General features: G+C 45.8%; 1 protein-coding gene across 3 annotated transcripts in view; it reads right to left on the reverse strand.

The window, feature by feature from the left end:
- Positions 1-2,191: 2,191 nt before the first annotated feature.
- LOC119962712 (aquaporin-3-like) overlaps positions 2,192-27,598 on the reverse strand; it is a 38,204-nt gene continuing 12,797 nt past the window's right edge. For 2 of the 3 annotated variants that reach the window (XM_038790682.1, XM_038790680.1), the window contains exons 2-6: positions 17,158-17,284; positions 10,649-10,786; positions 6,657-6,778; positions 5,176-5,393; positions 2,192-2,457 (exon numbers count right to left, since the gene is read on the reverse strand). In XM_038790682.1, the coding sequence (XP_038646610.1) occupies positions 2,283-2,457; positions 5,176-5,393; positions 6,657-6,778; positions 10,649-10,786; positions 17,158-17,191 (687 nt within the window). In that variant the 5' untranslated portion in view covers positions 17,192-17,284 and the 3' untranslated portion in view covers positions 2,192-2,282. Of the gene's footprint in view, positions 2,458-5,175; positions 5,394-6,656; positions 6,779-10,648; positions 10,787-17,048; positions 17,120-17,157; positions 17,285-27,598 lie in introns of all 3 variants that reach the window. The other variant, XM_038790681.1, reaches the window with a different exon arrangement.

Consider the following 27,598-nt stretch of genomic DNA (forward strand, 5'->3'; position numbering starts at 1 on the left):
TGCCACTAGATCCGCAGGGTAGATCTCTTCAACTGGCGTAGTTCGGCAAAAGGGGAGGAGCACTGAGACGAAATCGGACGAAATCAGACAAAATCGAAGAGGCTCGGAAACCTTCGGAATAAGTCGGAGACAATTGGGGAGAATCGGAGGACGTCGGAAGACGAACGATCGTACCGCTAACGGAAGCCCAGAAGGACGGAAGACCCAAAGAAAAACAGCTAGACTGGGGTAAGAAACATCTTTTTCACTCATTAAAAGTCTTAAAGCCGCATCAAGCAGTGCTTTGACCCCCAGAAAGGACATTTTTATAGACTGTATTAATTCAATCGGGTGCCAGTCATTGAAACTAAAATAAAATAGGACTGAATAAATAGTCAGGGTAGTGTTCACAGATTACACAGAGTTGACGACCAAAACATTGGGTGTAAGGTTGAGTTTATGGTGGAAATAAATCCTAAAATAGATTCAGAACCTTCAAATGGTAGAGAATTACTTCCCACAACAACCAAGGGAGGTCGCGCTGTACCGGATGTCTCTATTGACGATGTATTAGGTGATCTTGGATCTTTGATTCATAGACAATTTGGACTGTCTGAAATTTCAAGAAAAATTGAATCAAAATATATCCCCAAAGGACAGAGGTCCCTTGATAATATCAAAAGGGCATGGGGAAAAACCACACGCTTAAATGGTGAAAAGCGTGCATAATGCACTATTGCAATAATGGCACAGCTTCGCAGACAGCAAGAGGTAACCGTTAAAAATAAAAGCGATCATGACCTTAAGTCCACTAAAGACCAACTAGCTGCAGTTGTTGAAGAATTATGAGATGCAAAATCTAAACTCGAGCAATATGATCAGATTAAAACATTATTGGAAAACAAAATCTTTAAAGTTCAACAACTATAATTTCAAAATGGAGAATTGCAACGTAAGGTTGTTGAATCAGAGTTCAAATACCAACAGTTACAAACAGAAACTAATGAAATCAAAAATCAGAATTGCAAGTTAATCGAGGAAAGATGTATTTTGGAATGTGAAATTAGCAATTATAAAGGACACTGAAAAATACTGTATTTACATCCCATCACTTAAAATGCAACAGCGGTTTTAAAGGAAAGCTCAGGTTTAAACAGCCACTAATTAATTGGCTTTAACTGTACATTTACAATGTTTTCTAGCTAATTTGTGAGCTGATTTCACATTGCATTCAGATGCATTTTAGCAAGGCCAGTTTCTGGACACCCAGGTTTTGTGCAGTCAACTAATATCATAAAGTACCCGGCTGGATTTGTTCATATTATCGGCTAGGGTGACCTGATTTAAACTAGCTGTTCTACTTTCTATGGCTATTATTTTCAACTAAATTTAACAAATCAAATAGGTGGACTTCCCATAACATTCTCCTGGTGCATACATGAGCATGTTTGAAAACAGCTATTGTGATCTTCCGCAGACTCCTGACAACTGAGGGTCTTGGGGAGAGGTTGAAGATAATGGAGTCAAAGTACAATTTTGAAAAGTGCTGCCCTACCCTGGGCTCCGAGCAGTCGGAACCTTCTGTTTGCTAATGATCAGAATACCTCAATCCCGCCAAAACCAAGGACAGACATCCCAAATCTACAGCTCTGCTCTATTTTCCTCCTCATTCTTTCACACCACTGCCTAGGCAGGGACGGGTCTAGCATCTAAACTCAGCCTTGTGCTAATGAAACGTCCACAGGAAAGATAAATTCAGGCAGCTGTTTCCTCACAGGCAAAACACATTTACCTGCCCACCAGTGGGTGCCCTTTGAAGAAAATCTGCCTTCATTTATCATTCTAATAAGCTGGAAGCTTTGGTCACTTGGGTCTGCTTTTGATAACACAAAGTTTGAACAATATAAATCAGGGTCCTCGACAGCCTGAATTGTTCTTGACAAATTCCATTGGCAATTGGGGGGTAAATTTTATTTGACGGTTTCTCTGTATTTGCCAGGTGCTTGCCCAAGTCAGACGAAATTAACAGCAAGTTACTGAGTTTCTTTATTCTTTTAAACTTTCTTGTTTCGACTAATGCATGTGTGACAAAGTCCATGGTCATATCCATGTTTCATATATAGCCTTAGAAATCTACATAAACTTTATTGCAGCAGGAATTTAAATTCCGAATGCCTCCAAAATATCAAGTTAAATATGCTGCCATATTCAAAACGGATCAAATTGTGTGGTTTATTGTGAGAAAATGCATGGGATTTTACAAATATCAATTCCATAATCTTCTGACCATGATCCATAATATATCAGCAACTTTCTCTTAATTTTACATTAGCCAGTTTTACATTTTCCTCTTCAGTGGTTGATCTGTGGTTTATGGGCTCAAGGTGTATTCCAACCATTAGTTGATATACCAAAATACCAAATACAGAACCAAGGAGTGGGGCAACGATGGGAATCCAAAACCAGTAGTTTCCAGCACTAGAAAAAATAGAAGAATGAAGAATCAGTAAATTGAGATTAGGCATTTAAGTACCAAACCAAACCGAGTCAAAACGAAACTTGCCAACATTACATGCAGGACTATATAAATGCATTCATGCAAAATCCTATTGCTAGTGACACCCTCACCCTATAATTTATAAAGTGTAAACCAATATAACCAGTGTGCCTAATAGGTTGACAAAATCAGAAGACATTTGTGTGGTTTGTTTTTTTGTTCCCAGCTTTCTGCTTCTGCTGCTCACCACATCACTACTACTCACTCACCGAGAACTCAAGCCCACATTTGTCTAATGACCAACTGGTGACTTATCCTCATTGCTGGAGAGGTAAATGGGGTTTCTTTAGGTTTGAATTGTCCACAAGGTAACATATCTGGCAGCTGGAGATTGACATAGTTGTCAATCCTCCATGGCAGACTTGAATATTCTGAATTAGGCAAAACCTCAGAACTCCAACCAGCCAGTCTCGTTCAATCAAAGCACCTGGTGAAGCAGACCTCTCACTGTGGCACATTCCATTCAGGTTCAGATAATGCTGCAAGCTAATTACAGGTGAGGTATTCATAGACTGCAAAGAAGGGGAAGCCAATGAGAAATTGTACAGTTTTAGGCTGTTAAACTACAGTATCACCCAAATCTCTACTGTTGCCAAATTGAATCCAAGAGTTCAGAAGTTGGTATTCTGAGAGGCTTTGCCTCTGGGTTTATAGGATAAATACTCTTCTGGGATCTACTGTGACTTTAGATGAGTATTATTTAAATAACAAACTGTGTGACTTGGAATGGAGTCAAAATGGTGAGTGTAAATTGCATCTTACCGTAATTCCAGTAATGCAATGTTATCTCTTTGTTTTTCTGCTATATGACTCAGTTTATAAAACCTAGGCTCATACTTTATTAATTTGTCTCCTCTGATGTGTTGGGTACTCTGGATCCGTGGAGACTGTGTTTACCTCAGCAGTAACACATATAGGCTACCAATACTTGAAATAGCACAACACGATTTTATTAAGCGAGAAACTGTTGAACATACTTTCACTGTAGGTCAACACTATGTTAGATTAAACTAAAGACCTATGCCTATCCGAACCAGTCTATGCACTCAGCACTTGGTGAAGATCTGTGCTGCAAGCTGTGAGCTCTGGCCTTCTGAGAGACTGCATCCCTAATGAGCGGGAAAACTGATGCCCTCTGTCTTTATAGTGAGTGTGCTCTAACTGGTGATTGGCTACGGTGTTGTGTGTGCTGATTGGTCTTGCTGTGTGTCAATCAGTGTGTGTGTCTGCACCATGATATACTGGTGTATATTATGACACCTTCATCATTAAAGGTATGCATATCTGAGTGTCTCTTTCTCTCTTCTCTACTCCTTTCAAAGTTTTACCATGTATTTTGGTAGAATATTGGGTGTAAAATAATGCAAAATACTAATCAAAAACTGATGTCAAGTTGTTCTTCATGTAGCGCAGTGGTTAGCCCTGCTGCCTCATGGCACCGAGGACCTGAGTTCGATCCCGGCCTCGGGTCACTGTCCGTGTGGAGATTGCACATTCTCCCCGTGTCTCACCCCCACAACCCAAAGGTGTGCAGGGTAGGTGGAATGGCCACTCTAAATTGCCCCTTAATTGGAAAACTTTAAAAAAAAGGTTATTCTACACTAATATGTGATCAACATATACATAGATACATAGAATTTACAGTGCAGAAGGAGGCCATTCGGCCCATCGAGTCTGCACCGGCTCTTGGAAAGAGCACCCTACCCCTATCAAGGTCAACACCTCCACCCTATCTTCATAACTCAGTAACCCCACCCAACACTAAGGGCAATTTTGGACACTAAGGGCAATTTATCATGGCCAATCCACCTAACCCGCACATCTTTGGACTGTGGGAGGAAACCGGAGCACCCGGAGGAAACCCACGCACACACGGGGAGGATGTGCAGACTCCGCACAGACAGTGACCCAAGACGGAATCGAACCTGGGACCCTGGAGCTGTGAAGCGATTGTGCTATCCACAATGCTACCGTGCTGCAGAGTGAGTTAGATGTTCATGTCGGTAACATTGGATTCTTTGAATGGATTAGAAAATGGTTGACATTTTTTTTTTAAATTATTGGGAGGTAGGCTGGGCCGGTATTTATTGCCTTTGTTAAGAGTCAACCATGTTGTTATGACATGTAGGACAGACAAGGATGGAAAATAATGAAACCCAGATGGGCTTTACTTTTTTTATGACAATGGACAATGGTTTCATGGCGATCATTAGACTTTTAATTCCATAGTTTTGTTGAATTCAGATTTCACCATCTGCCATAGCGGGATTTGAACCCAGGTCTACAAAGCATTACTCTGGGTCTCTGTTTTACCAGTCCAGTGGCAACACCACTATGACTTTCCTCATCTGGTGATCATTGTTCAGTACAAAATTACATAGGATTTCATAGGAAATATGGTACAGAAACAGGCCATTTGGCCCAACAAGTTGTTAATGGCAGTGTCCATTGAGTTACTTTATGTACATTTTGGATACTGATAGCTGCAAAGGTATTAAAGTTGTGATAATTCCACATAGAAATGTGTCCATAATTTAAATATTTTGTGTCAATCTTGCACCCCAGAATCTCGCTGGTCAATCCAAGTCATAATTAATTGAAAACAAAGCCATAAGAACTGATTTAAAAAAACAACATACCTGAAAACCTCAGCTCCCCAGCCAGCCAGTGCTGTAAACAGACGAGGTCCAAAGTCTCTGGCAGGGTTTACAGCATACCCAGAATTGAAACCCATTGACATGCCAATTACCAGTACGGCAAAACCAACAGTAAATGGCTCCAGTCCCTTTGGCACTGGGTTATTGAATTTATCCACAATGGCAAGGATGCAAACTATGAGAGCAGCAGTCCCAATCAGCTGCATTTGGAAAAAGGAAAAGCAAATTCAGGCTTATAAAATGACATTATCATGCTTATATTGCATATAGCAAATTCACATTCTGAATAAAGTGACTAATAAAAATTAATTTTCCTGATTCATTAATTTACAATTTAATACAATTCAGGCAGATTTTGTGACCAAGCGGTTACCAATCAAACAACGGGGATAATTTTCCAGACTGTTATGTCCCGGCACAAATCTCGGTATAGAGGGAAACTCTCGCAAGAGGGATTTGCGACAGGGAGTTCTCAAAAGAGATCTTCCACCTGCCCCCTACCTTTCCCCTCCCACCCAGTGAGAGAATGAAACTGATTACCATACATTTTAATATTTTTAAGCATTCCAAATTGGCTTAAACGCTAAATCTTCTGGGAATGGATATTCCCACCTGCCAGCATGATGCCATACTGGCAGAAATCACTACCCTTCTCCAAAAACAGAGAACGGGCTGATGACCACGCCCGGGATTCGGAAGCCAATATATCCCCGGGTGGTCAGAGACTTGGCGCTCTGCCCCCTGACACCTTGGCAGTGAAAACCTGACACTTCTATGTCGGCGCTGCCAATGGGCAGAGCCTGAAGAGGGTGGGGCTAGAAGTAGCCAATAGGGAGGCCCATTGAGGATATCCCAATGCTAGTGATCTATGGGGAGGAGGGGAATGATGGTTAGTTGATGTCAACAATCCTTTGGTTAGGGGGAGGGGTCTGATTCCAGTGATCCTGGGGAGTGGCGGAGTTGATGCCGGGGGGTCCTGATGTTCGTGGAGGGAGGGGAGAAAGGGGGTCTTTAACTTCATTTTGAGATTGGGGCACCCTTTAAAAGCAGCGCCCTGATCTCTTTGGAGCTGGGATTGCCTGAATCTTTAGGTCCGCCCCTCACAATGACAGCCCAAAATTTACCCCCTTACTAAAATATGGCAACGTGTGGGAAGATCTCGACAGAAAACTTGCCTGTTTCTCTGCGGAGAAACACACCATTCTTTATGACAATTCCACCCAGAAATTTCTATTTCCTGCAGATCCTGAAATTTCTGTTAATCTGAAAGGTTTCCCGAGTGATTCGAAAAAATCCACTAAACCTTCAGCGAGAATCTCAATTCATTCATACTGCAGTCTAATCTGGGTCAGTGTGACCTGGATTTAGCTGAGACATTTTCCTATCGATTAACCGAACCAAACCAAACCTTTACCTCTGAATACAGGATACATCATGCACTTGATACATTTTTAGTTAATTACCTGATCAATAAAGCCATTTACTGGAGTTAAGTGCACAGCTGGGTATGTAGCAAATATCCCAGCAGTCGCATTGGGGCCATGTACTAAGAGTTTGTTTTGGCCACTGAAACCCCACATGGCATCTGGAATAACATACGATCAATTAATAAATTATTTCATACATTTAATTTCCTGCCTTGTTGGATATTTAACAATTCAGTTTCAGTTAGAAATGAGAAAATACCTGACACTAAAATAAGAATACAGACAACACTAGCCCTGTTATTCAATGGGAATTAAACCAAAATACTCAGAAACACGGGAATTAGTAAAATTTTGAACTTGCAAGCTCAATAATTATTTATAATAAATTCCTTTTCAGGAACATCTTGTTTTTATTCTGGAAATTAAATGATCTCAAGAAACCAACTTGCTTTTTTCAATTAGTGTACTTATTAGTATCACAAATAATCCCTCAGTTTCAGGTAGGTCTCATTTGATCTCTTGAATGAAGAGCGTCAATGACAATGAGAATATGTCTCACACATTTTCTCAATTGTAGATGATCTATTTTCTTAATATGACATTACACTTGACAGCAAAGAGAAGTACATAGCAAAGAAACAGTGGATTTCACCCTACGTAACAACATACAAGTTAGGAGCTGGAGTAAGCCATTCGGCCCCTTGAGTCTGTCCCATCATTCAGCAAGATCACAGCCGAACGGATTGTGGCCTGAACTCCACATACCACATACTCAAAATAACCTTTGACTCCCTTGCTGGTCAAGAAATTCTCTGCCTCAGTGACCCTGCCTCCACTGTTCTCTGAGGAAGAGAGCTTCATAGACTGTCGATCCTCAGAGTAAAGATTTCTCCCCACCTCAGTCTTAAAGGGATACCCCTTATTTTTAAACTGTGTCCCCCTATTCTCTCCCACAAGGGGAAACATCCTTTCAACATCCACCTTGTCAAGTCCCCCCAGAATCTTATATGTTTCAACGATACCACCATTCATTTTTCTAAACTCGAATGGATACAGGCCCAGACTGTCCAACTTTTCCTCTTAAGATAACTCCCGCACCGCACCCCCCCCCCCCCCCCCCCCCCCCCCCCCCCCCCCCGCCTCCCATTGCAGTATCAGTCGAGTGGAACAAAAACAGAAAATACTGGGCAATCTCAGCATTTGTGGAGAGAGATGGTATCTAACGTTTCGAGTCTGGATAGCTCTTTAGGCGTAATTTAATGGAAATGAATCAGTCCCATGTTGTGTGCGTTGGGTGTTTCACTAACAAGCTCAGATCGACAGTGCAGGAAGAGATCAGGGCGCCATCTTAAAATGTGAGCAGACACACCCTCTTCCACATGGTGGGTTGGAGACACCAGCCAGCTGTAATGAGTCAAACCTGTGATGAGGTGGCAGTCACTGATTGCTGGCAGCCTCACCAAGAGGACTGGCATGCAATGCAGGAAGAAGATGAACAGCCTTCCTTCGAGCAGCTCGGGTGTGTAACCTTCTATGTGACTCTGGTATCACCCTGTCCTTGACCTCTGATTTCCAAACCCTTAAATGCCAGTAGCACTCCAGCTACCAGTTCCACAGAAGCCACCCTCCAGCAACCCCCAACACATTTCCTGTCCTCTTTGGCCAGACACTTTGCCCACATATATTACCAACTAGAAACCCTTCTGCTAAAACTAGCATGCCAGCGTCCCACTTTCTCCTTTCTGTGTTCCCAAGGATATAGGAATTTACATTTGGGGGTGTCAGCAACAATTCAGCGCCTGCAAGCACAACTGGAAAAGTCCAATCGCCTTCAGGTGCAGGCATGGCATGCAGTCCAACACTGAAAGGGTGGCATCCACGGTGGAAAGCCTGGGCAAGACGTCAGAGTCATGTGTCAGGACGTCCAAGACTTGGGTCACATTGTGCTGTCCATGGGTGAAGCACAGGACAGGAAGGACCTGCCACAGATGGACATGTCCCAGGTGCAGAAAGACATTGCTGCGGCGCTCCAGAGCCTGGTTCATTTACAAAGGATCATGGCTGAAGGCACCGAGAGCATTAGCCGGGCACTGACTGATCTTAACCAGTCACAGAGGGACATGACCGAGACAATAAGGGGCATAGTTCACTTGCTGAGGGACATGTCCCTGTCACTGAGCACCATGGCTGAAAGCATTGGTTCAGACAAGGGAGGGCCTCCAGCACTGGCAGCACCAGATGATGTTAAGGCCACTGGAGCTCACTCCAGCTGCCCTTCTATCCCATGAAGGAGCCTGGGGGCCAGCAAGCACCCTGAGGGAGGAGGAAAGGATGGGGCCAATCCTGGGTCCTCTGAGCACTCCAGCACATCTCAATCCCCCCTCTCCTGACACTGGCACATTTGCTGGGCAGCAGGCAGAACACATCATCACCTGTGATGTCCAGAATTCGGCTGACCCATCCAGGTCCAGTCCCTCTAGAGTACAGCCACCAAGCGTGTCACAGAGCAGAGGACAAGACAAGCAGCAGGCTGCCTCCACTTCTGATGTGCAATCTGGGAGAAAACTGAGAAGGAGCAGGAGTCCACAGAAGTTCAGAAAGATAGATGACACATAAGTTGGCAGAGGTGTAGTTGAGCATATTTAGTCAGGACAAAGGGGTCACAATCTGTAAAAAGGCACCACAAAACACTTTCCCCCCCACCAGTCTGAGGTACCTCTTACTGTTGTCCCACGGGTGGGAAGGTTGGGCTCGGGCTGGGTCTTGGACTGTCATGATGGGGGAGTGTGGGGTGGTGGTTCAGGGCACATCAGATCCACGGACATCATCTTCACAACCTACTTATCTGTCTTTGTATCATCAGCAAATTTAACAACCGTACATTTTGCACCTTCATGCAATTAATTGATACAATTGTCAATAATTGAGGCTCCAGCATTGATCCCTGTGTCACTCCACTGGTCACAACTAACCAACCCAAAAGTGAACCATTTATCCCCATTCTGGATTGGCCATGCTAAATTGCCCGTAGTGTCCTAAAAGTAAGGTTAAGGGGGGGGTTGTTGGGTTATGGGTATAGGGTGGATATGTGGGTTTGAGTAGGGTGATCATTGCTCGGCACAACATCGAGGGCCGAAGGGCCTGTTCTGTGCTGTACTGTTCTATGTTCTATGTTCTGTTTCCCATTAGCTAATCAATCCTCTCTCCATGCTAATGTTACCCCTTACACCAGGACCTCTTGTGTTGTATAATGGCCTTTAAGGTGGTACCTTGTTAAAAGCCTTCTGGAAATTGAAGTTCAGCGTATCCCCAGATTCCCCATTAATTCACATCCACATAAACTTGTCAAACATAATCTTTTCACAAAACCATGTTGATTCTGCTTGATTGAATTGAGATTTTCCAAGTGCCCCACTATAATCTTCCACCCTACCTACCACCTCACCCACCTACCCACCCCACTACCCTACCTGTTCACTAACATTCACAATGGACATTTAAACTTAGCAAACGGCAGATAGTGCTCTCAGAAGGAGACGGGTCTTGTCATCCCCCAGGCGCTACAGAGCTACGATGGAGTTCTTTGAGGGATGCTGTGCTCTGTTTATCTGGAGAAATGGGTTCAGTAGACCCGGCAAGTAATCTGGGGAGATGTTGAGGCGTGGAAAAGCTCAAAACCGAGGGGCAAGTTGACAATGACAAAATAATCTTCTGCTTAAGTGAATCTGACTAACCTGAAAATCAACTCTCTACAAGCAGCCTGGCAGAGTGAGTCTTTCCAGCATTTTCTGTTTTATTCATATTGGGCGGGATTTTCTGTTCTGTGTTTTGCGGCAGTGGAGACAAGCCGCCATTGGCTGGCGGTGGAGTCTTCCAGTCCCACTGCTGTCAATGGGGGTTTCCTGTTGTTCCCACCCTCTGCCGCGGTTGAACCCGGGCCTGGGAACAACTGGAAAATCCCACTCATCTCTCTTGAAGGAAAGTTTCTCTGCGATTCAATTAAAGAAATAAATACCTTTGCTACTTACCAAAGTACAAACCGAAAATGACACCAGATCCAAGGAAACCGCCTAATATTTGTGCGAAAGAGTAGAGGGGAAATTTTACCCAGGGCTCACGAGCAAGTAAACACATAGCAAAGGTCACAGCAGGGTTCAGGTGAGCTCCTATATGAGGAAGAAAATAATCACAATGGATGATAAATCTTTGTTCTTCAGAATTGAACTGTGCAAAATGAGTAGAGATACATAGGAAGATTTTGTCTGCTATTTTAATTTACTTTATTTGTTTTACTCTTCTTTCTTAAAAGGACATCTCATCATACAGTAGTATTTCACAGCATAGATTATCTCCACATGGAAACCTAAGCTGAGAATTTCCTTAGGCTCCTTTTCCCAGCCCTACCTTCAGGCAGCAGAGAGCATCGGACATGCGCGGGACACACTTTCAGGGCAGAGGATAAAAGAGAGTGCGGGCCTCGAGACCTTCGTCTACCTTCATAGAATTTACAGTGCAGAAGGAGGCCATTCAGCCCATTGAGTCTGCACCGGCTCTTGGAAAGTGCACCCTACCCAAGGTCAACACCTCCACCCTATCCCCATAACCCAGTAACCCCGCCCGACACTAAGGGCAATTTATCATGGCCAATCGACCTAACCCGCACATCTTTGGACTATGGGAGGAAACCGGAGTTCCCGGAGGAAACCCACGCACACACGGGAGGATGTGCAGACTCCGCACAGACAGTGACCAAAGCCGGAATCGAACCTGGGACCCTGGAGCTGTGAAGCAATTGTGCTACCAACAATGCTGCCATGCTGCCCCAGGCAGCAGAAAGCATCAGACCTATGAGGAACATGCTTTTGGGACATTGGGGGCGAGATTCTGTGATCCTGAGGCGAAGAGTTGACACCGTCGCATTTCTCGATGGCGTCAAGATGCCCTCAGGAGCAGAAATTCTAACCCCTACAGGGGGCCAGCATGGGACTGGAGCGACCCACACCATTCCTGCTGCCGTTCCCGGCATCAGATGGGCACCGCGGTTCTGCGCATGCACAGTGGCACCGGCGCCAATGCTCATATGCGCAGTGGCTCCCTTTTCCGCACCGGCCCCAACACAACATGGCGTAGGGCAACAGGGGCCGGCGTGGAACAAAAGAAGCCCCCAGACGCATCCACGCTGAGGTCCCGCCGGATAAGAGCAGATGTGAATGGTGCCGGCGGGACTCGGCTTTTTTGGCGTGACCGCTCGGCCCATCCTGGTCCGAGAATCGCTGGGGGGGGGGGGGGGGGGGGGGGGGGGGGGGTCCCGTAGAGCGGCCCCCGACCAGCGCCACGCCGATCGCGCCAACGCCAATGGCGGAGATTCTGCGCTCTCTGGAGAATCGGCAGACTGGCGTGGCGCGATTCGCGCCTGTCCCAGTGATTCTCCGGCCCGGCCCCTAGATGAGAGAATCCCGCCCACTATAAGAGAGAGCATGGGCCTCGAGACCTTCTTCTACCTTCAGGCAGCAGAGAGCATCAGACCTGTGAGGGACATGCTTTTGGGACAGAGGATAAAAGAGAGCCCAGGACTCGAGGAGTGTAAGAGATCAAACTGATGAGTTAAGGGTGTGGATCAACACGTGGAATTGTGGCATTGTTGCCATCACAGAGACATACGTAGTTAAGGGAAGGGCAGGACTGACAACTTAACATTCTGGGGTATGGAATCTTTACGCGAGACAAAGTAGGGTGTAAAAAGGGAGGTTGTGTTGTACTATGAATTAAGGAATCAATTACTGCAACGAGGAGAGATGATATCTTGGGAGGGTCTTCAAATGAGGCTTTAAGGGTAGAACTTAGGAATACAAAGGGGGCATCAACATTACTGGGAGTGTGTTATAGGCCCCCATAGAATCCGTGGGAAATAGAGGAACAGGTAAATAGACAATTCACTGAGGTGTATAAGAATAATAATTGGGTAATTACACTAGGGGGTTTCAACTTCCCCAACATAAATTGAAATAGTCATAGTGTAAAGAGTTTAGAGAGGTCAAATTTCTTGAAATGTATTCAGGCGATATTTTTCTAGCATTATGTAGTGGACCCAATAAGTGATGCAGCCATGCTAGATCTGGTTCTGGGGAACGAAACCGGACAAGTCTGCAATGTAGCAATGGGGGAGCATTTTAGTAATAGCAACCACAACACAGTACAGTTCATGTTTGTTATCGATAAGGAAAAATATGACGTGCAAAAGACAGTTTTGGATTGGGGCAAGGCAGATTTTACTAAAATAAGGCAGGGCCTGGCTCAAGTTGACTGGGAACAGCTTCTTACAGGAAAGTCTACAGCGGAGCAGCAGAGGGCATACAGGAAAGCCTACAGCGGAGCAGCAGAGGGCATTCAAAAAGGAAATGGGGAGAGTACAGGTCCAACATGTCCCCTATAAGGGGAAATGTAGAGCAATAAGTTCTGGGAACTCTGGATGTCTAGGACAATGCAGGACTGAATTAGGAGGAATAGAAAGGTTTCCAGCAAGTCCAAAGGAACAAATTCAACTGTGCCTGAGAGGAATATAGGAAGTGCAAGAGAGAACTTAAGAAAGCAATTAGAAGAGCAAAAAGGGGGCATGAAAAAATACTTGTGAATAAGATTAGACAGAATCCATAGATACTCTATAAATACATTAAGGGGAAGAGGTTAACCAGGGAAAGAATATGGCCTATCAGAGACCAAGGGGGCAAATCTATGTGTGAAGCCACAGGACATTGCGAAGGGTGTGAAATGAATACTTCTCATCGGTCTTCACTCAGGAAGAAGAAGACATAAGTACAGGATTGTCAGAATCTTGAGCACTTTGACTTAGGAAGTGAAGAGGTATTGGAGGCTTTGACAGTCTTAAAATTAGACAAATCCTCAGGACTGGATGAATTGAATCCCAGGCTGCTTTGGAATATGAGGCAGGGAAGTGCAGGGGCTCTTACTCAAGTTTTTAACTCCCCTCTGTCCACGGGAGAACTGGAGAACAGTTAATTTTGTTTCACTTTTCAAGAAGGATGGTAGAGATAAGCCAGAGAATAACAGACTGCTGATTCTCAAGTCACTGATAGGGAAACCGGAAAGGTTTCCAAGTTTTGTAGTGAGCGGGAACTGCCGTGAACTTCCCAGTGCTCAGCTCAGCGAGGCTGGCAACGATGCCTCACGGGCTGCTCACCGCAAATGAAGGCTCACTAATTGATTTGCTGGCACCACATTCGCCAGACCCCCACTAACAAGGTCGAGCAGCACTTAAGCTGCACTTGCCCAGCCAGCTTGCAACAATGGCGCCGAGGAGACCGGCCCCAAGATTCAGGGACGCATACTTGGGGAGGTTGCTAGATGCTGTGGAGGCCAGGAGGAATGTCCTGTTCCTCTGAGGGTCCAGGAAAGTCAGCTATAGGGAAACCAGTGCTGCCTGGGATGAGGTGGCCATGTCTGTGAGCGCCGGGAGTGGGACCAGGAAGACTGGCCTCCAGTGCAAGAAAAAGATCAATGACCAACACCAGGCAGCACGAGTGAGTAGATACCAACGCACCCCACGCCCCCCCCAACCCCCACCCCACCTCCCCGGAAAGGTCCACCACCCCCCGGGGAACTTTCCACCCCATGGATTGGATTGGATTTGTGAATTATCACGTGTACCGAGGTACAGTGAAAAGGTTCCCTATCACTGACATGAGACTCAGTGGTCTGTTAATCCCAGGAGTATCCAACGCCCCAACTCTCCATGCGACCACCAACCCTCCCTCCACCCCCCTCCCCCTACATCCCCCTCCCCAACCCTTTCTTCACATCCCACCTCCTACCACTGTGAACCAAGCGTGTGGCTAACGCTGCCTTCTCCGCGTCTCCTCAGGAAAAATTCACCCACAATCGCTGGGGGAGGGCCCAGACTGGCAGTGGTGTGCCTGATATCAGAATCCTCATCACCTTCGAGAAGTGAGCCCTTTGACTTGGCGTGTTTTTTTAATTAAGCCTGTGCGAAGTTTCTTGCAACATTTTTCCATTTTAAAGGACATATATAACTGCAAACTCTTATTTTTCTAGTAATTCTCATACTGACGTGCCCCTTATGAGAGGACTGGAGGATTGCAAATGTCTGTCTCCCCCACTCCCGTCCCCACACACACACACTACCAGCAAAAAGGGGAGGAATAAAATCAGGTAAATACAGGTCAGTGAGCATAACAGGCAACATTAATTTGCATTTGGAACAACATGGGTAAATCAATAACCCTCACAACCCCCCTCCCCCCGCCCCCCAAGTAGAGGCATAAAACACTAAATTGCAGCTTAGATCCCAGTTGGAATATTGTTTCTGATTCTGGGCACCACATTTTAGGAAGGATGTCATGGCCTCAGAGAGCAGGTAGAGATCTATTGGAATGGTACCTGGGCTGGAGGACTTCAATTATATGGAGGGAGTGAAGAAACTGGGGTTGTTCTCCTTGTAACAGAGAAGGTTAAGGTAACATTTACTATTGGCTTTCAAAATCAAGAAGGGTTTTGATGGAGTAAAGAAAGAGAAATTGTTTCCAGTGGCAGAAGGGTCAGCAGGCACCGATTTAAAGTAATTGGAAAAAAGAGACAGACGCGGAGAATTTTATTTAACGCAAGTTATAGTAATCTGAAATGCGTTGCCTGAAAGACTGGTGGAAGCAGATTCAGTCGTAAAGTTGGATTCATACTTGAAAGGGAGAAAAGTGCAGGGCTATGGAGAAACAGCATGAAAGTGAGCCTAATTGGATAGCTTTCCTAAAGAGACAGCAGAGGCAGGATGGGCCTTTTGACCTCCTTCTGTGATTCTAAGGTTCCATGATAGGGGAACATGATTTATTTTCAGGACCATCTTGATCATGTTAAGGACTGCATTTTAGATTTATTTTTTGTTTTCCTTCCTTCCATCCCTGCAGCTATAGCTTTCTACATGATTAGGAGTACCTAACTGAACAACACACTTGGTTCGCCTACCTAGCCACATATATGGTACAGCAGGAAGCAGAATATTGATTAAAACTGTACTTCCAGGTGTCAATTACGGTTTAATAGCGCCTAAACACAGCAGTACCATATGTCATATAATTACCATTCAACATGTGCAAAGGATTCCAGTGTGTGATGTATTTTTAAAACATTGACCATATGCTTCTGACACAGTTGAGAAAACAATACTGAAGGTGATTATTTGGTGGATAATCCAAAATAAATGTTGTACGTTTGTAATACTGAAGTAGCCTACACATATGCTGCAAAGGTCTAGCACAGAATTGTCACGTACAGGAAGATAGGTAGAATTTCACACAGAGTTTCTCCTGATCTCATGATTATCCACTTGTAACACCTAAAAAAAAGGCAGCACACATTTTGAATTTTAACATAGAACATACAGTGCAGAAGAAGGCCATTCTGTCCATCTAGTTTGCACCGACCCACTTAAGCCCTCACTTCCACCATATCCCCGTAACCCAATAACCCCTCATAACCTTTTTGGATACTAAGGGCAATTTAGCATGGCCAATCCACCTAACCAGCACGTCTTTGGACTGTGGGAGAAACCGGAACACCCACGCAGACACGGGGAGAATGTGCAGACTCCGCAGTGACCCAACGGGGAATCGAACCTGGGATCCTGGCGCTGTGAAGCCACAGCGTTATCCACTTGTGCTACCATGCTGCACAGATTGGTCACAGATTGTCCCACTGCTTAATTGGTATGCTTGGAGCCATTTACTCCTGAAAAAAAGGTGCACGTTTATCAATTTCTACGCTAAAACCTCAGAAATTACCTGAACAATCACTCTCCCATATGCTTATTGAGACAATGAATCCCATCCAATTTCCTCGCCTTTCACAGGACTTTCTCCTCCACCAACCATCCCAGTTCATCTGCCACTGGAATCATCCAGTGAACAGCACAGGAGGGCATTCAGCCCATCGTGCCTGTGCCAGCCCATTCAAAGAGTGATCCAATGGATGACACTCTCTGTCCTTTCCCCGTATCCAGCAAATACTTTCACAGAACTCGGTTGAAATTTGTTTGTCTTATGATCACGGCAGAGGGGCTAGACTTCACCTCATTAGTCCAGGCTGAATTCCAATGAAATGTAAGACTTCCATGCCATTTCCTCCAGATTCTCTGTTGCCCTCTGCCTAGTTTTGCAGTGCTATGTTAGGAAGATGGATTATTGATCCATGACATCTTAAAAGTCATTAACTAACAGAAAGGGTTAATGAGGTCAGATAACCATTCTTATATGAAATGTTAAAGAATCAATGAGAAAATATATAAGGTGTAGCAGTTCATCACTAAAGAGTTCAGTGAAGCAAATGTTCACAGTCACTAATCCCATGACAATATTTTCTCTGATCCAAAGGTAGTTATTTTTCTATAAAATGTTGCTCTACCTGTATCAGCATGTGCAAGGTCTTCAATGGTACTTTCGTATGGCATATATATTATTTGAATATTAATATATCTATATAGAGAGAGAAAGATGTATAAATGAGATTATACCTGACACTTGGCCAGCTATTAGTGCACCCAGCATCACTGCAAATCCAAAAGCAAAATTAACAGTCAAAAACAGTCCATGGGTTCCTCTGCTGAGGGTAACTTGTGCCACTGCTCCGCAGCCAAATAACTGTAAGGAAAGGAAAGGGCAAAGATAAATACATTCTATTTTGTCATTTGCTCCTTTTATTTCCCGTTTTTGTCTATTCATCTCCTTCCAGCATGGGCATGCAGATCATGGGTTTCAGGTATGTTTATGGCTACTGTCAAAAGAGGACTATATACGTAATATAATTTCAGTGGTTTTACTGCTCCATGTTTGTGCAAGTACATTCTAAATAGTGGAAAGTCCTGGGCTCAATTAAGAGATGGAGCTTATACCACAGTTTCAACTGTTATCATCCCTCATTGGTTGAGATTTTCTTTTATGTCAAATCTCCCAGTGGAGTTTTCCAACACAGCAACAAAGCAGAATTAGCCTGGCCCAACAAAAGAACCTTTAAGCCTAGATCTTATGTCTGACCTGCTGAGTGCTTCCAACATTTTCTGTTTTTATGACTCACAGCACTGATGCTTGAATTTGAAATGAAATGAAATGAAAATCGCTTATTGTCACAAGTAGGCTTCAAATGAAGTTACTGTGAAAAGCCCCTAGTCGCCACATTCCGGCGCCTGGTACGGGAATTGAACCGTGCTGCTGGCCTGCCTTGGTCTGCTTTCAAAGCCAGCGATTTAGCCCTGTGCTAAACCAACAAACCACAACTCTCCTACAACGGTGGTGTCAAACCTGCTCATGTGAAACTTTAGTGCTTCATTAGCACTTGAATTCTTAGATGGCGCCAGAGCGTGGCAACTCTCTGCGAGTTCTCCACTACAGATCCTCTTCCTAGATCTTTTATAACCGTTATTTATAATGTGTTCTATGTGTTCATGTATGGAACGATCTGCCTGGACTGTACACAGGACAATACTTTTCACTGTACCTCGGGATACGTGACAATAAATAAATCAAATCAAACCATCCTCGAGTTGTACAACATGCTGCTGACCAGAGCCAATGGCTCTAACAATAGCCATCATATACATCTATCTGAATTGTGTAGTAATTCACTCCAGCTATGGTCTCAAGGATAATAATGTTGTGTTACATGTTGCACCTTGCCTTCCTCAGACAGATCTCCTCATTGAGTAACCAAGATCAAAGCAGCAATTGCAGTTTGTGATATTGTGGAGGACAACTCATTGCCAGCTACAAGGAATGTTTGTGCCAGCTGCTCTAGACGACCATATCTGGCTACTGCATCAACAGTCTGCCCTTATCCCACCACTGAAAGACCATAAGACATAGGGGTAGAATTAGGCCACTCGGCCTATCGAGTCTGCTCCGCCATTCAATCATGGCTGATATTTTCCTCATCCCCATTCTCCTGCCTTCTCCCCATAAACCCTGATCCCTTTATTAATGAAAAACCTATCTATCTCTGTCTTAAAGACACTCAGTGATTTCGCCTCCGCAGCCTTCTGTGGCAAAGGGTTCCACAGGTCTGTTCACAATCCCTTCTCTCTACATGTTAACTCACATGAACCAATTCATATCACCTAATGAAAGCTTTCTCAAACATTGCTGATAAGCAAGTTCCGCAACAACTTTGTGAAAAGACAATTTTAATGAAAGCCAATACTGGGTGTGCACCCTTGTGATGCTTAGAGTCATAGAATATACAGTGAAGAAGGAGGCCATTCTGCCTATCAAGTCTGCACCGGCCCTTGGAAAGAGCACCCCACTTAAGCCCATGCCTCCACCCTATCCCCATAACCCAGTAACAGTGCCCAACTGGGGCAGCACGGTAGCATAGTGGTTAGCATAAATGCTTCACAGCTCCAGGGTCCCAGGTTCGAATCCCGGCTTGGGTCACTGTCTGTGTGGAGTCTGCACGTTCTCCCCGTGTGTGCGTGGGTTTCCTCCGGGTGCTCCGGTTTCCTCCCACAGTCCAAAGATGTGCAGGTTAGGTGAATTGGCCAGGCTAAATTGCCCTCAGGGTCCAAATTGCCCTTAGCGTTAGGTGGGGTTACTGGGTTATGGGGATAGGGTTGAGGTGTGGGCTTGGGTAGGGTGCTCATTCCAAGAGCTGGTGCAGACTCGATGGGCCGAATGGCCTCCTTCTGCACTGTAAATTCTATGAAAATCTATCTATGAAAACCTTTTTGGACACTAAGGGCAATTTAGCGTGGCCAATCCACTTAACCTGCACATCTTTGGACTGTGGGAGGAAACTGGAGCACCCGGAGGAAACTCACACAGACACGGGGAGAAAGTGTACATTCCATACAGACAGTGACCCAAGCCGGGAATCGAACCTGGGACCCTGGAGCTGTGAAGCAACTGTACTAACCACCGTGCTACCTTGCTGCCTGTACTTTCCCCCTACTAGTGTGCCATGTGTGAAGTTGTACTTCTAGCCTTGTCCTTTTTCTATATGTTACCTGAATCATTACAGTTCATTCCAATAGGAGCCTCTGAATTGAAGTGATCCTTATTTCACAGCAGCTGGGTCCTGAGAAGGGTGCTGCAGGGGGCCTTTTGTACCTCACTAGGCAACCTCATTCTTTATATCACATGTATCATATATGTCTGTTCGTTCTCTCTCTCGACTATTGGTCTGTGATTGAAAACATCAAATATCACCACGGAGATAGGCGGAGCCTACCTACAGCACAATCCCAGGCTCGAAGAGACAACTGTCTCCAATCTAAACCCCGCACCTCCATGACAACAGGCTGTACTTTGATAAATGAGGGTTTGTAGTGTAGATTTGTTTTCATTCATTTACAGAATGTGGGTGTCGCTGGTCAAGCCAGCATTTATTGCCCATCCCTAGTTGCCCTTCAGAAGGTGGTGGTGAGCTGCCTTCATGAACCGCTGCAGTCCTTGAGGTGTAGGTACACACACAGTGCTGTTAGGGAGGGAGTTCCAGGATCTTGGCCCAGCGACAGTGAAGGAACGGTGATGCATTTCCAAGTCAGGATGGTGAGTGACTTGGAGGGGAACCTCCAGGTGGTGGGATTCCTGGATATCTGCTGCTCTTGTCCATCTAGATCAGGGGTGGGCAAACTTTTCCGTGCAAGGGCCGCATTCAGAAATTCACAATTCACAAAGGGCCGCATAGTATATTAAGTAAAATAATTACTTCACCCGGTTATGATTGTGGGCGCCTCATATAGAACATAGAACAGTACAGCACAGAACAGGCCCTTCGGCCCTCGACGTTGTGCCAAGCAATGATCACCCTACTCAAGTCAACGTATCCACCCTATACCAGTAAGTAACCCAACAGCCTCCCCACCCATTAACCTTTAAAAAAAAAATTAAAAAAAAAAAAAAAAAAAAAATTTTTTTTAAAAAAAATTTTTTTTTTTTTTTTTTAATGACTTGGTGGGCCGCAGAAATACCTTTGGCGGGCCGCATGCGGCCCGCGGGCCGTAGTTTGCCCACCCCTGATCTAGATTGTAGTGGTCACGGGTTTGGAAGGTGCTGTCTAAGGAACCTTGGTGAGTTACTGCAGTGCATCTTGTAGATCGGGGTGGGCAAACTTTTCCGTGCAAGGGCCACATTCAGAAATTCACAATCTTAAAGGGCCGCATAGTATATTAAGTAAAATAATTACTTCACCCGGTTATGATTCTGGGCGCCTCATATAAAACATAGAACAGTACAGCACAGAACAGGCCCTTCGGCCCTCGACGTTGTGCCGAGCAATGATCACCCTACTCAAGTCAACGTATCCACCCTATACCAGTAAGTAACCCAACAGCCCCCCCCATTAACCTTAAAAAAAAATAATTACAAATTTATTTTTTTTTAAATTTTTTTTAATGACTTGGTGGGCCGCATAAAGACCTTTGGCGGGCCACATGCGACCCGCGGGCCGTAGTTTGCCCACCCCTGTTGTAGATGGTACACACGGCTGCCACTGTGGTGGAGGGTTTGAATGTTTGTGGAAGGGGGGACAATCAAGCGGACTTCTTTGTCCTGGATGGTGTTGAGCTTCTTGAGTGTTGATGGGGAGTCAAAGGTGAGTTACTCGCTGTAGGACTCCTAGCCTTTGACCTGCTCTGGTAGCCACAGTATTAATATACCTCGTCCAGTTCAGTTTCTGATCAATGGTAACCCCCAGGATTTTGATTGTGGGGATTCAGTGATGGTAATACCATTGAATGTCAAGGGAAGGTCGTTAGATCCTCTCTTGTAGGAGATGGTCATTGTCTGGCACTTGTGTGGCACCAATGTAACTTGCCACTTGTCAGCCCAAGCCAGGATATTATCCAGGCCTTGCTGCATTTGGACGTGGACTGTTTCATTACCTGAGTCTTCAGTACTATTGCTGGAATAGTGTCAGGACCAATAGTTTTTGCAGTATCCAGTGCCTTCAGCCGTTTCTTGATATCACGTGGAGTGAATCATATTGGCTGAAGACTGACATCTGTAATACTGGGGACTTCCGGAGGAGACCAAGATGGATCATCCACTCGGCACTTCTGGCTGAAGATTATTGTGAATGCTTCAGCCTTGTCTTTGGCACATATATTCTGGGCTCCTCCATCATTGAAGATGGGGATATTTATGGAACCACCACCTCCAGTGAATTGTTTAATTGTCCACCACCATTCGCAGCTGGATGTGGCAGGACTGCAGAACTTAGATCTGATGCGTTAGTTCTACAACTGCTTAGCTGTCTGTTACATGCTGTATATGCTGTTTGTCGCACAAGTAGTTCTGTGTTGTAGCTTCAGCAGGTTGACACCTCATTTTTCGGTATGCCTGTTGTTGTTTCTGGCATGCTCTCCTGCACTCTTCATTGAACCAGGGTTGGTCCCCTGGCTTGGTGATAATGGTAGAGTAGGGGATATGCCAGATCATGAGGTTGCAGATTGCGATTGAATACAATTCTGCTGCTTCTGATGGTCCACCGCGCCTCATGGCCAGTCTTGAGTTGCTAGATCTGTTCGAAGTCTATCCCATTTAGCACAGTGGTAGTACCACACAACATGATGGAGGGTATTCTCAATGTGAAGATGGGACTTTATCTCCACAAGGACTGTGTGGTGGTCACTTCTACCGATACTATCATGGACAGATGCATCAAATATGTTTTTCCCTCTTGTTGGTTCCCTCACCACCTGCTGCAGTCCCAGTCTAGCAGCTATGTCCTTAAGACCTAGCCAGCTTGGTCTGTGGTGATACTATTGTGCCACTCTTGGTGATGGCCATTAAGTCCCCCACCCAGAGCAAATTCTGCGCCCTTGCCACCCTCAGTGGTTCCTCCAAGTGGTGTTCAGCATGGAGGAGTACTGTTTCATCAGCTGATGGTGGCCGGTACGTGGTAATCTGCAGGACGTTTCCTTGTCCATGTTTAACCTGAAGCCATGAGACTTCATGTGGTCCAGAGTCGATGTTGAGGGCTCCCAGGTCAACTTCCTTCCGAGTGTATACCACTGTGCTGCCACCTCTGCTGGATCTGTCCTGGCGGTGGGACAGGATATACCCAGGGTGATAGTGGTGTCTGAGGCATTGTCTGTAAGATATGATTCTGTGAGTATGACTATATCAGGCTGTTGCTTGACTAGTCTATGAAACAGCTCTCCCAACTTTGACACAAGCCCCCAGATGTTACTAAGGAGGACTTTTCAGAGTCAAAGGGCTGGGTTTGTCGTGCCTGGTTTGATGCTGGGTGGTCCGTCCGGTTTTATTCCTTTTTTGTGTTTTCGTAGTGATTGAATACAACTGAGTGGCTTACTAGACCATTTCAGAGGGCATTTAAGAGTCAACCACATCGCTGTGGGTCTGGCTCACATGTAGGCCAGACCAGGTAAGGATGGCAGATTTCCTTCCCTAAAGGGCATTAGTGAACCAGATGTTTTTTATGACAATCGACAATGGTTTCATGGTCATCATTAGGCTTTTAATACCAGATTTTTATTGAGTTTAAATTCACCACTTGCTGAGGTGGGATTCGAACCAGGGTCCTCAGATCATTTTCCTGGGTCTCTGGATTACTAGTCCAGCAACAATACCACTATGTCACTACACTGTCACATGTTCCGGGATGGCAACCAGAATGTCACTGGCTCCACATGTATTAAAGATGAAACTTTACTCCTTTAAATTTAAAATCTAAAGCAGTAACATCTCTGCTACATTAACAATAGTATAGATTCTTCCATGTGCTCCCCCTGTTTCTCAGCCATAATGCGGGACTAGGGAAATGGAAAATTGGATAAGCATGTCTTAAGAATCTTTCAGCGTGATATTCTGTCCAACTGCTACGCATTGCAACAACCATAGGTCTTTCAGCATCAACCAAGGTAAGTCCAGAAGGGGAATTAAAAACCTCTACTCAAACTCGCTAAGCGCATTACTGAAACCCGCATTTCTAATAAGTTAATTATCATGCAAGATTTAATACTTAAGAGAGGAACATAAAACAATCACCAGGGAAATGGTTCTGAGAAAACTAGGAGACCTGAAGGCTGACTCATCACCAGATCCTTATGGATTTCACCCTAGGATCTTATGATTAGTAGTTGCAGAAATACTAGATGCATTTGTTTTAATTTTCCAAAATTCCCCAGATTCTGGAAAGATCCCATATGATTGGAAATTAGTGAGTGTAACTTTTCTATTCATGGGAGGTGGGAGACAGAAAGCAGGTAACTACAGGCTTGTTAACCTAATGCTGGAATCTATTGTTAAGGAGGTTATAGCAGGGCATTTAAAAAGTCTTAATGCAATCAGGCATGGTTTGTGAAAGGTAAATCATGTTTGAATTATTTATTAATGTTCTTTGAGGAAATAATAAGTAACTTGGGTGAAGGGGGACCTGTAGTTGGATTTCTAAAAACAATTTAATAAAGTGCCACATTAAAGGTTTCTACACAATATAAGAACTCATAATGTAGGTGGACAACATATTATCATGAACAGAAGATTGTTGCACTAACAGGACTCAGAGAGTAAGGTTACTCGGTTAGCTACTGGAGTGTCACATAGAAACATAGAAAATAGAAGAAGGCCATTCAGCCCTTCGAGCCTGCTCCATGATTCATTCAAATCATGGCTGAACATCCAGCTCAATAGTCTGATCTGCCCTCCGCCCATATCCTTTGATCCCCTTTACCCCAAGAGCTAACTGCTTCTTGCAAATATACAGAGTGGGATTTCCCGGTCCGCCAGCCACATTTTCTAGCGTGACGCGCGCCTGCCGGCAGTGGAATTCTCCGTTCCTGCAGCCGCTCAATGGGGTTTACCATTGTGGCCACCCCACTTTAGACTGTGATTCCTGGTCTGGATACCCCCACCATCAGGAACATCCTTCTTGCATCTACCTGTCTAGTCCTGTTAGAATTTTACAGGTTTCTATGAGATCCCGCCCTCATTCTTCTGAACTCCAGCCAATACAATCGGAACAGAATCAATCTCTCTTCATACATCAGCCCTGCCAACCCAGGAATCAGTCCGGTAAGCCTTCTCTGCACTGCCTCCATTTCAAGAACCTCCTTCCTCAGATAAGGAGACTGAAACTGCGTATAATATTTCAGGTGTGGCCTCACCAAGGTCCTGTATAAGTGTAGCAAGACATCCCTGCTCCTGTATTTGAATCCTCTCACTATGAAGGCCAACATAGCATTTGTGTTCTTTATCGCCTGCTGCACCTGCATGCTTACCTTCAACAACTGGTGTACAAGACACCCAGGTATCGTGACACATTCCCCCTCCTAATTTATGGCCATCAGAGAATAACCTGCCTTCCCATTTTTGCTACCAAAGTGGATAACCTCGCATTTATCCAAATTATACTGCAGCTCCCATTCATTGCCCACTCACTGAACTTGTCCAAATCTCTGCATCCTCCTCACAGGGACCAAGTCCTGAGGCCTCAACTATTTACACTCTATATCTATGAATTGGATGGAGGGACTGAATGTACACATTTGCTGATGACACAAAGATAAGACAGAGTGTAAATTGTGAGGAGGACATAAGGAGTCCACAAACAGATTTATGTAGGTTAAGTGAGTGGGAAAATATTTGGCAGATGGAATATAAAATGAGAAAACTCTCGACCATCCACCGTGGCTTATGGACCCCCTCCCCTCAACACCCCAATTTACTTGTTAAGGTATCTCCGAGCCACCCCTCGCCCCACCTCATTAAGGGCAGGGCATCCTGGGCCCGGTCCCTGACATAGGCAACCTAGCACACGGGCACCTTGGCGCTGCAAACCTGGCACCTCGGCAGTGCCCTGTCAGCCTGACACTGCCACCTGGGCACCCTGACAGTGCCTTTACAGAAGTCCCTGTGGGGGTTTTTCCTATTACAGGAGTTCATGGGGGGGTCCCCGTATTATAGAGGTCTCAAGGGGGAACACAGGGGCGGGGGACTGCACGATGAGGCATGGGCAGACAGTGCACTGTTGGGGGGGTGAGGGCAGGGTGGCTCTCGGATGGGCTTGGGTGATCTCTAGCAGCATGGCCCTGGCATGGTGAACCTCACGGTGGTCCACCATGTCAGGTTCACAATTGCTGAGGCCACAAGCCATCCGCGCCAATGGTTGCGGGGCCCGAGAATCACAGAAGGCCGGAACATAGGGGCCAGTCCCACTAAATAATTAATTTATATCCCCCCATGGGGACGGAGAAACCCACCCAAGGAGTCTCCCATTTAAGACGGAGATGAGGTAATTGTTTTTCTCAGGGTTTTTAGTCTGCAAATTCCTTTCGTCAGAGGGCAGGGCATGCCTTCCATTCACATGTTTGCATATGAAGGAGGGGATGCTGCTAGCTGGTAATATATTTTAGGTAGTTTGTTTGACATATCCTTTCCTGGGATGTAGGTGACACCAGCATTTGTTGCTCATCCCTAAATGCCTAGAACTGAGTGGCTTACCACACAGTTAAGAGTCAACCATATAGGATCACATGTAGGTCAGACCAGATAAGAACACCAGGTGCTGGATTCTCCGATTTGCAGTGATATACCTTCAATTCACAGTGAGGCAGAGAGAGCGAGTGAACAGTAGGCTTTATTAGTCATGAACTTGCCTAGCCAGAGTCAGTAGTACAGATGAATGCCGCCCACAAGAGCTGGCTTATATATGGCCCCAGTGTGGGCGGAGCCAGAGGCGGAGCCATACCGGGGTTACAGTACAGTACCTGGAAGCAGTTCATATCACCACTTCCAGGTCACAGGTTATGGTATCATGCATACATTATGGTGAATACATTCACCACATTCACCCCTTGTTAAAAAAATCAAGTCCAGCGGGGGTGAAGTGGGGTCATTACATATTCAGTCTATCTGGAGGCAGGATCGTTCTCTTCGACCTCCGCAGCTCTGGCGGTGCGGCGGGCACTGTTGTCGCAGGTGGTGACTCTCGGGGCGTTGTGTCTGGAGCTTGGGCCTCAGTCCGGGGTGTCAGAAATGGTTGGGGTGCGGGGGTATGGTGGGGGGGTGATGGGTGGTGGCAGTGTCGGCGCAGGACAATACAGGAGACCCAGGGGGGCATATGGGGTGCTGTGAGTGGCGGCGGGCAGCGGGGAGGGGGGATGTAAGCGGGGTGGGCACGTTGGCGGGGGAACCAGCTGGCGCCAAGTCCCGTAGGGAGACCGTATCTTGCCGTTCGTCCTGATGCGCGATGTAAGCAAACTGGGGGTTAGCATGGAGCAGCTGGACTCTCTCAACCAGGGGATCGGTCTTATGGCTCCTCATGTGCCTCCGGAGAAGGACTGTTCCTGGAGTTTTCTGCCAAGATGAAAGCGAGAGCCCGGAGATGGACTTCCTGGGGAAGATAAACAAACGATCGTGAGGGGTCTCGTTCGTGGCCGTGCAGAGGAGCGATCTGATGGAGTGGAGGACATCAGGGAGGACTTCCTGCCAGCAGAAGATCCGGAGACTTCTAGACCTAAGGGCCAGAAGAACGGCCTTCCATACCGTTGCATTCTCCCTCTCCACCTGCCCGTTTCCCTGCGGGTTATAGCTCATAGTCCTGCTCGAGGCGATGCCTTTGTTGAGCAGGTACTGACGCAGCTCATCGCTCATGAAAGATGTGCTCCGGTCACTGTGGACGTAGGCAGGGAAACCGAACAGCGTGAAGATGCTGTGCAGTGCCTTTATTACGGTGGCTGAGGTCATGTCGGGGCAGGGGACGGCGAAGGGGAAGCGGGAGTACTCATCGATGACGGTGAGAAAGTATATATTCCGGTTGGTGGAGGGGAGGGGCCCTTTGAAGTCAATGCTTAGTCGCTCAAAGGCCGGGAGGCCTTTACCAGGTGGGCCTTGTCTGGCCGGTAGAAGTGCAGTTTGCACTCTGCGCAGACTTGGCAGTCCCTGGCCATGGCCTTGACCTCCTCAGAGGAGAAGGGCAGATTGCGGGCCTTAATGAAGTGG

Source organism: Scyliorhinus canicula, chromosome 3 (assembly GCF_902713615.1).
Source record: "Scyliorhinus canicula chromosome 3, sScyCan1.1, whole genome shotgun sequence".
Lineage (NCBI taxonomy): Eukaryota > Metazoa > Chordata > Chondrichthyes > Carcharhiniformes > Scyliorhinidae > Scyliorhinus > Scyliorhinus canicula.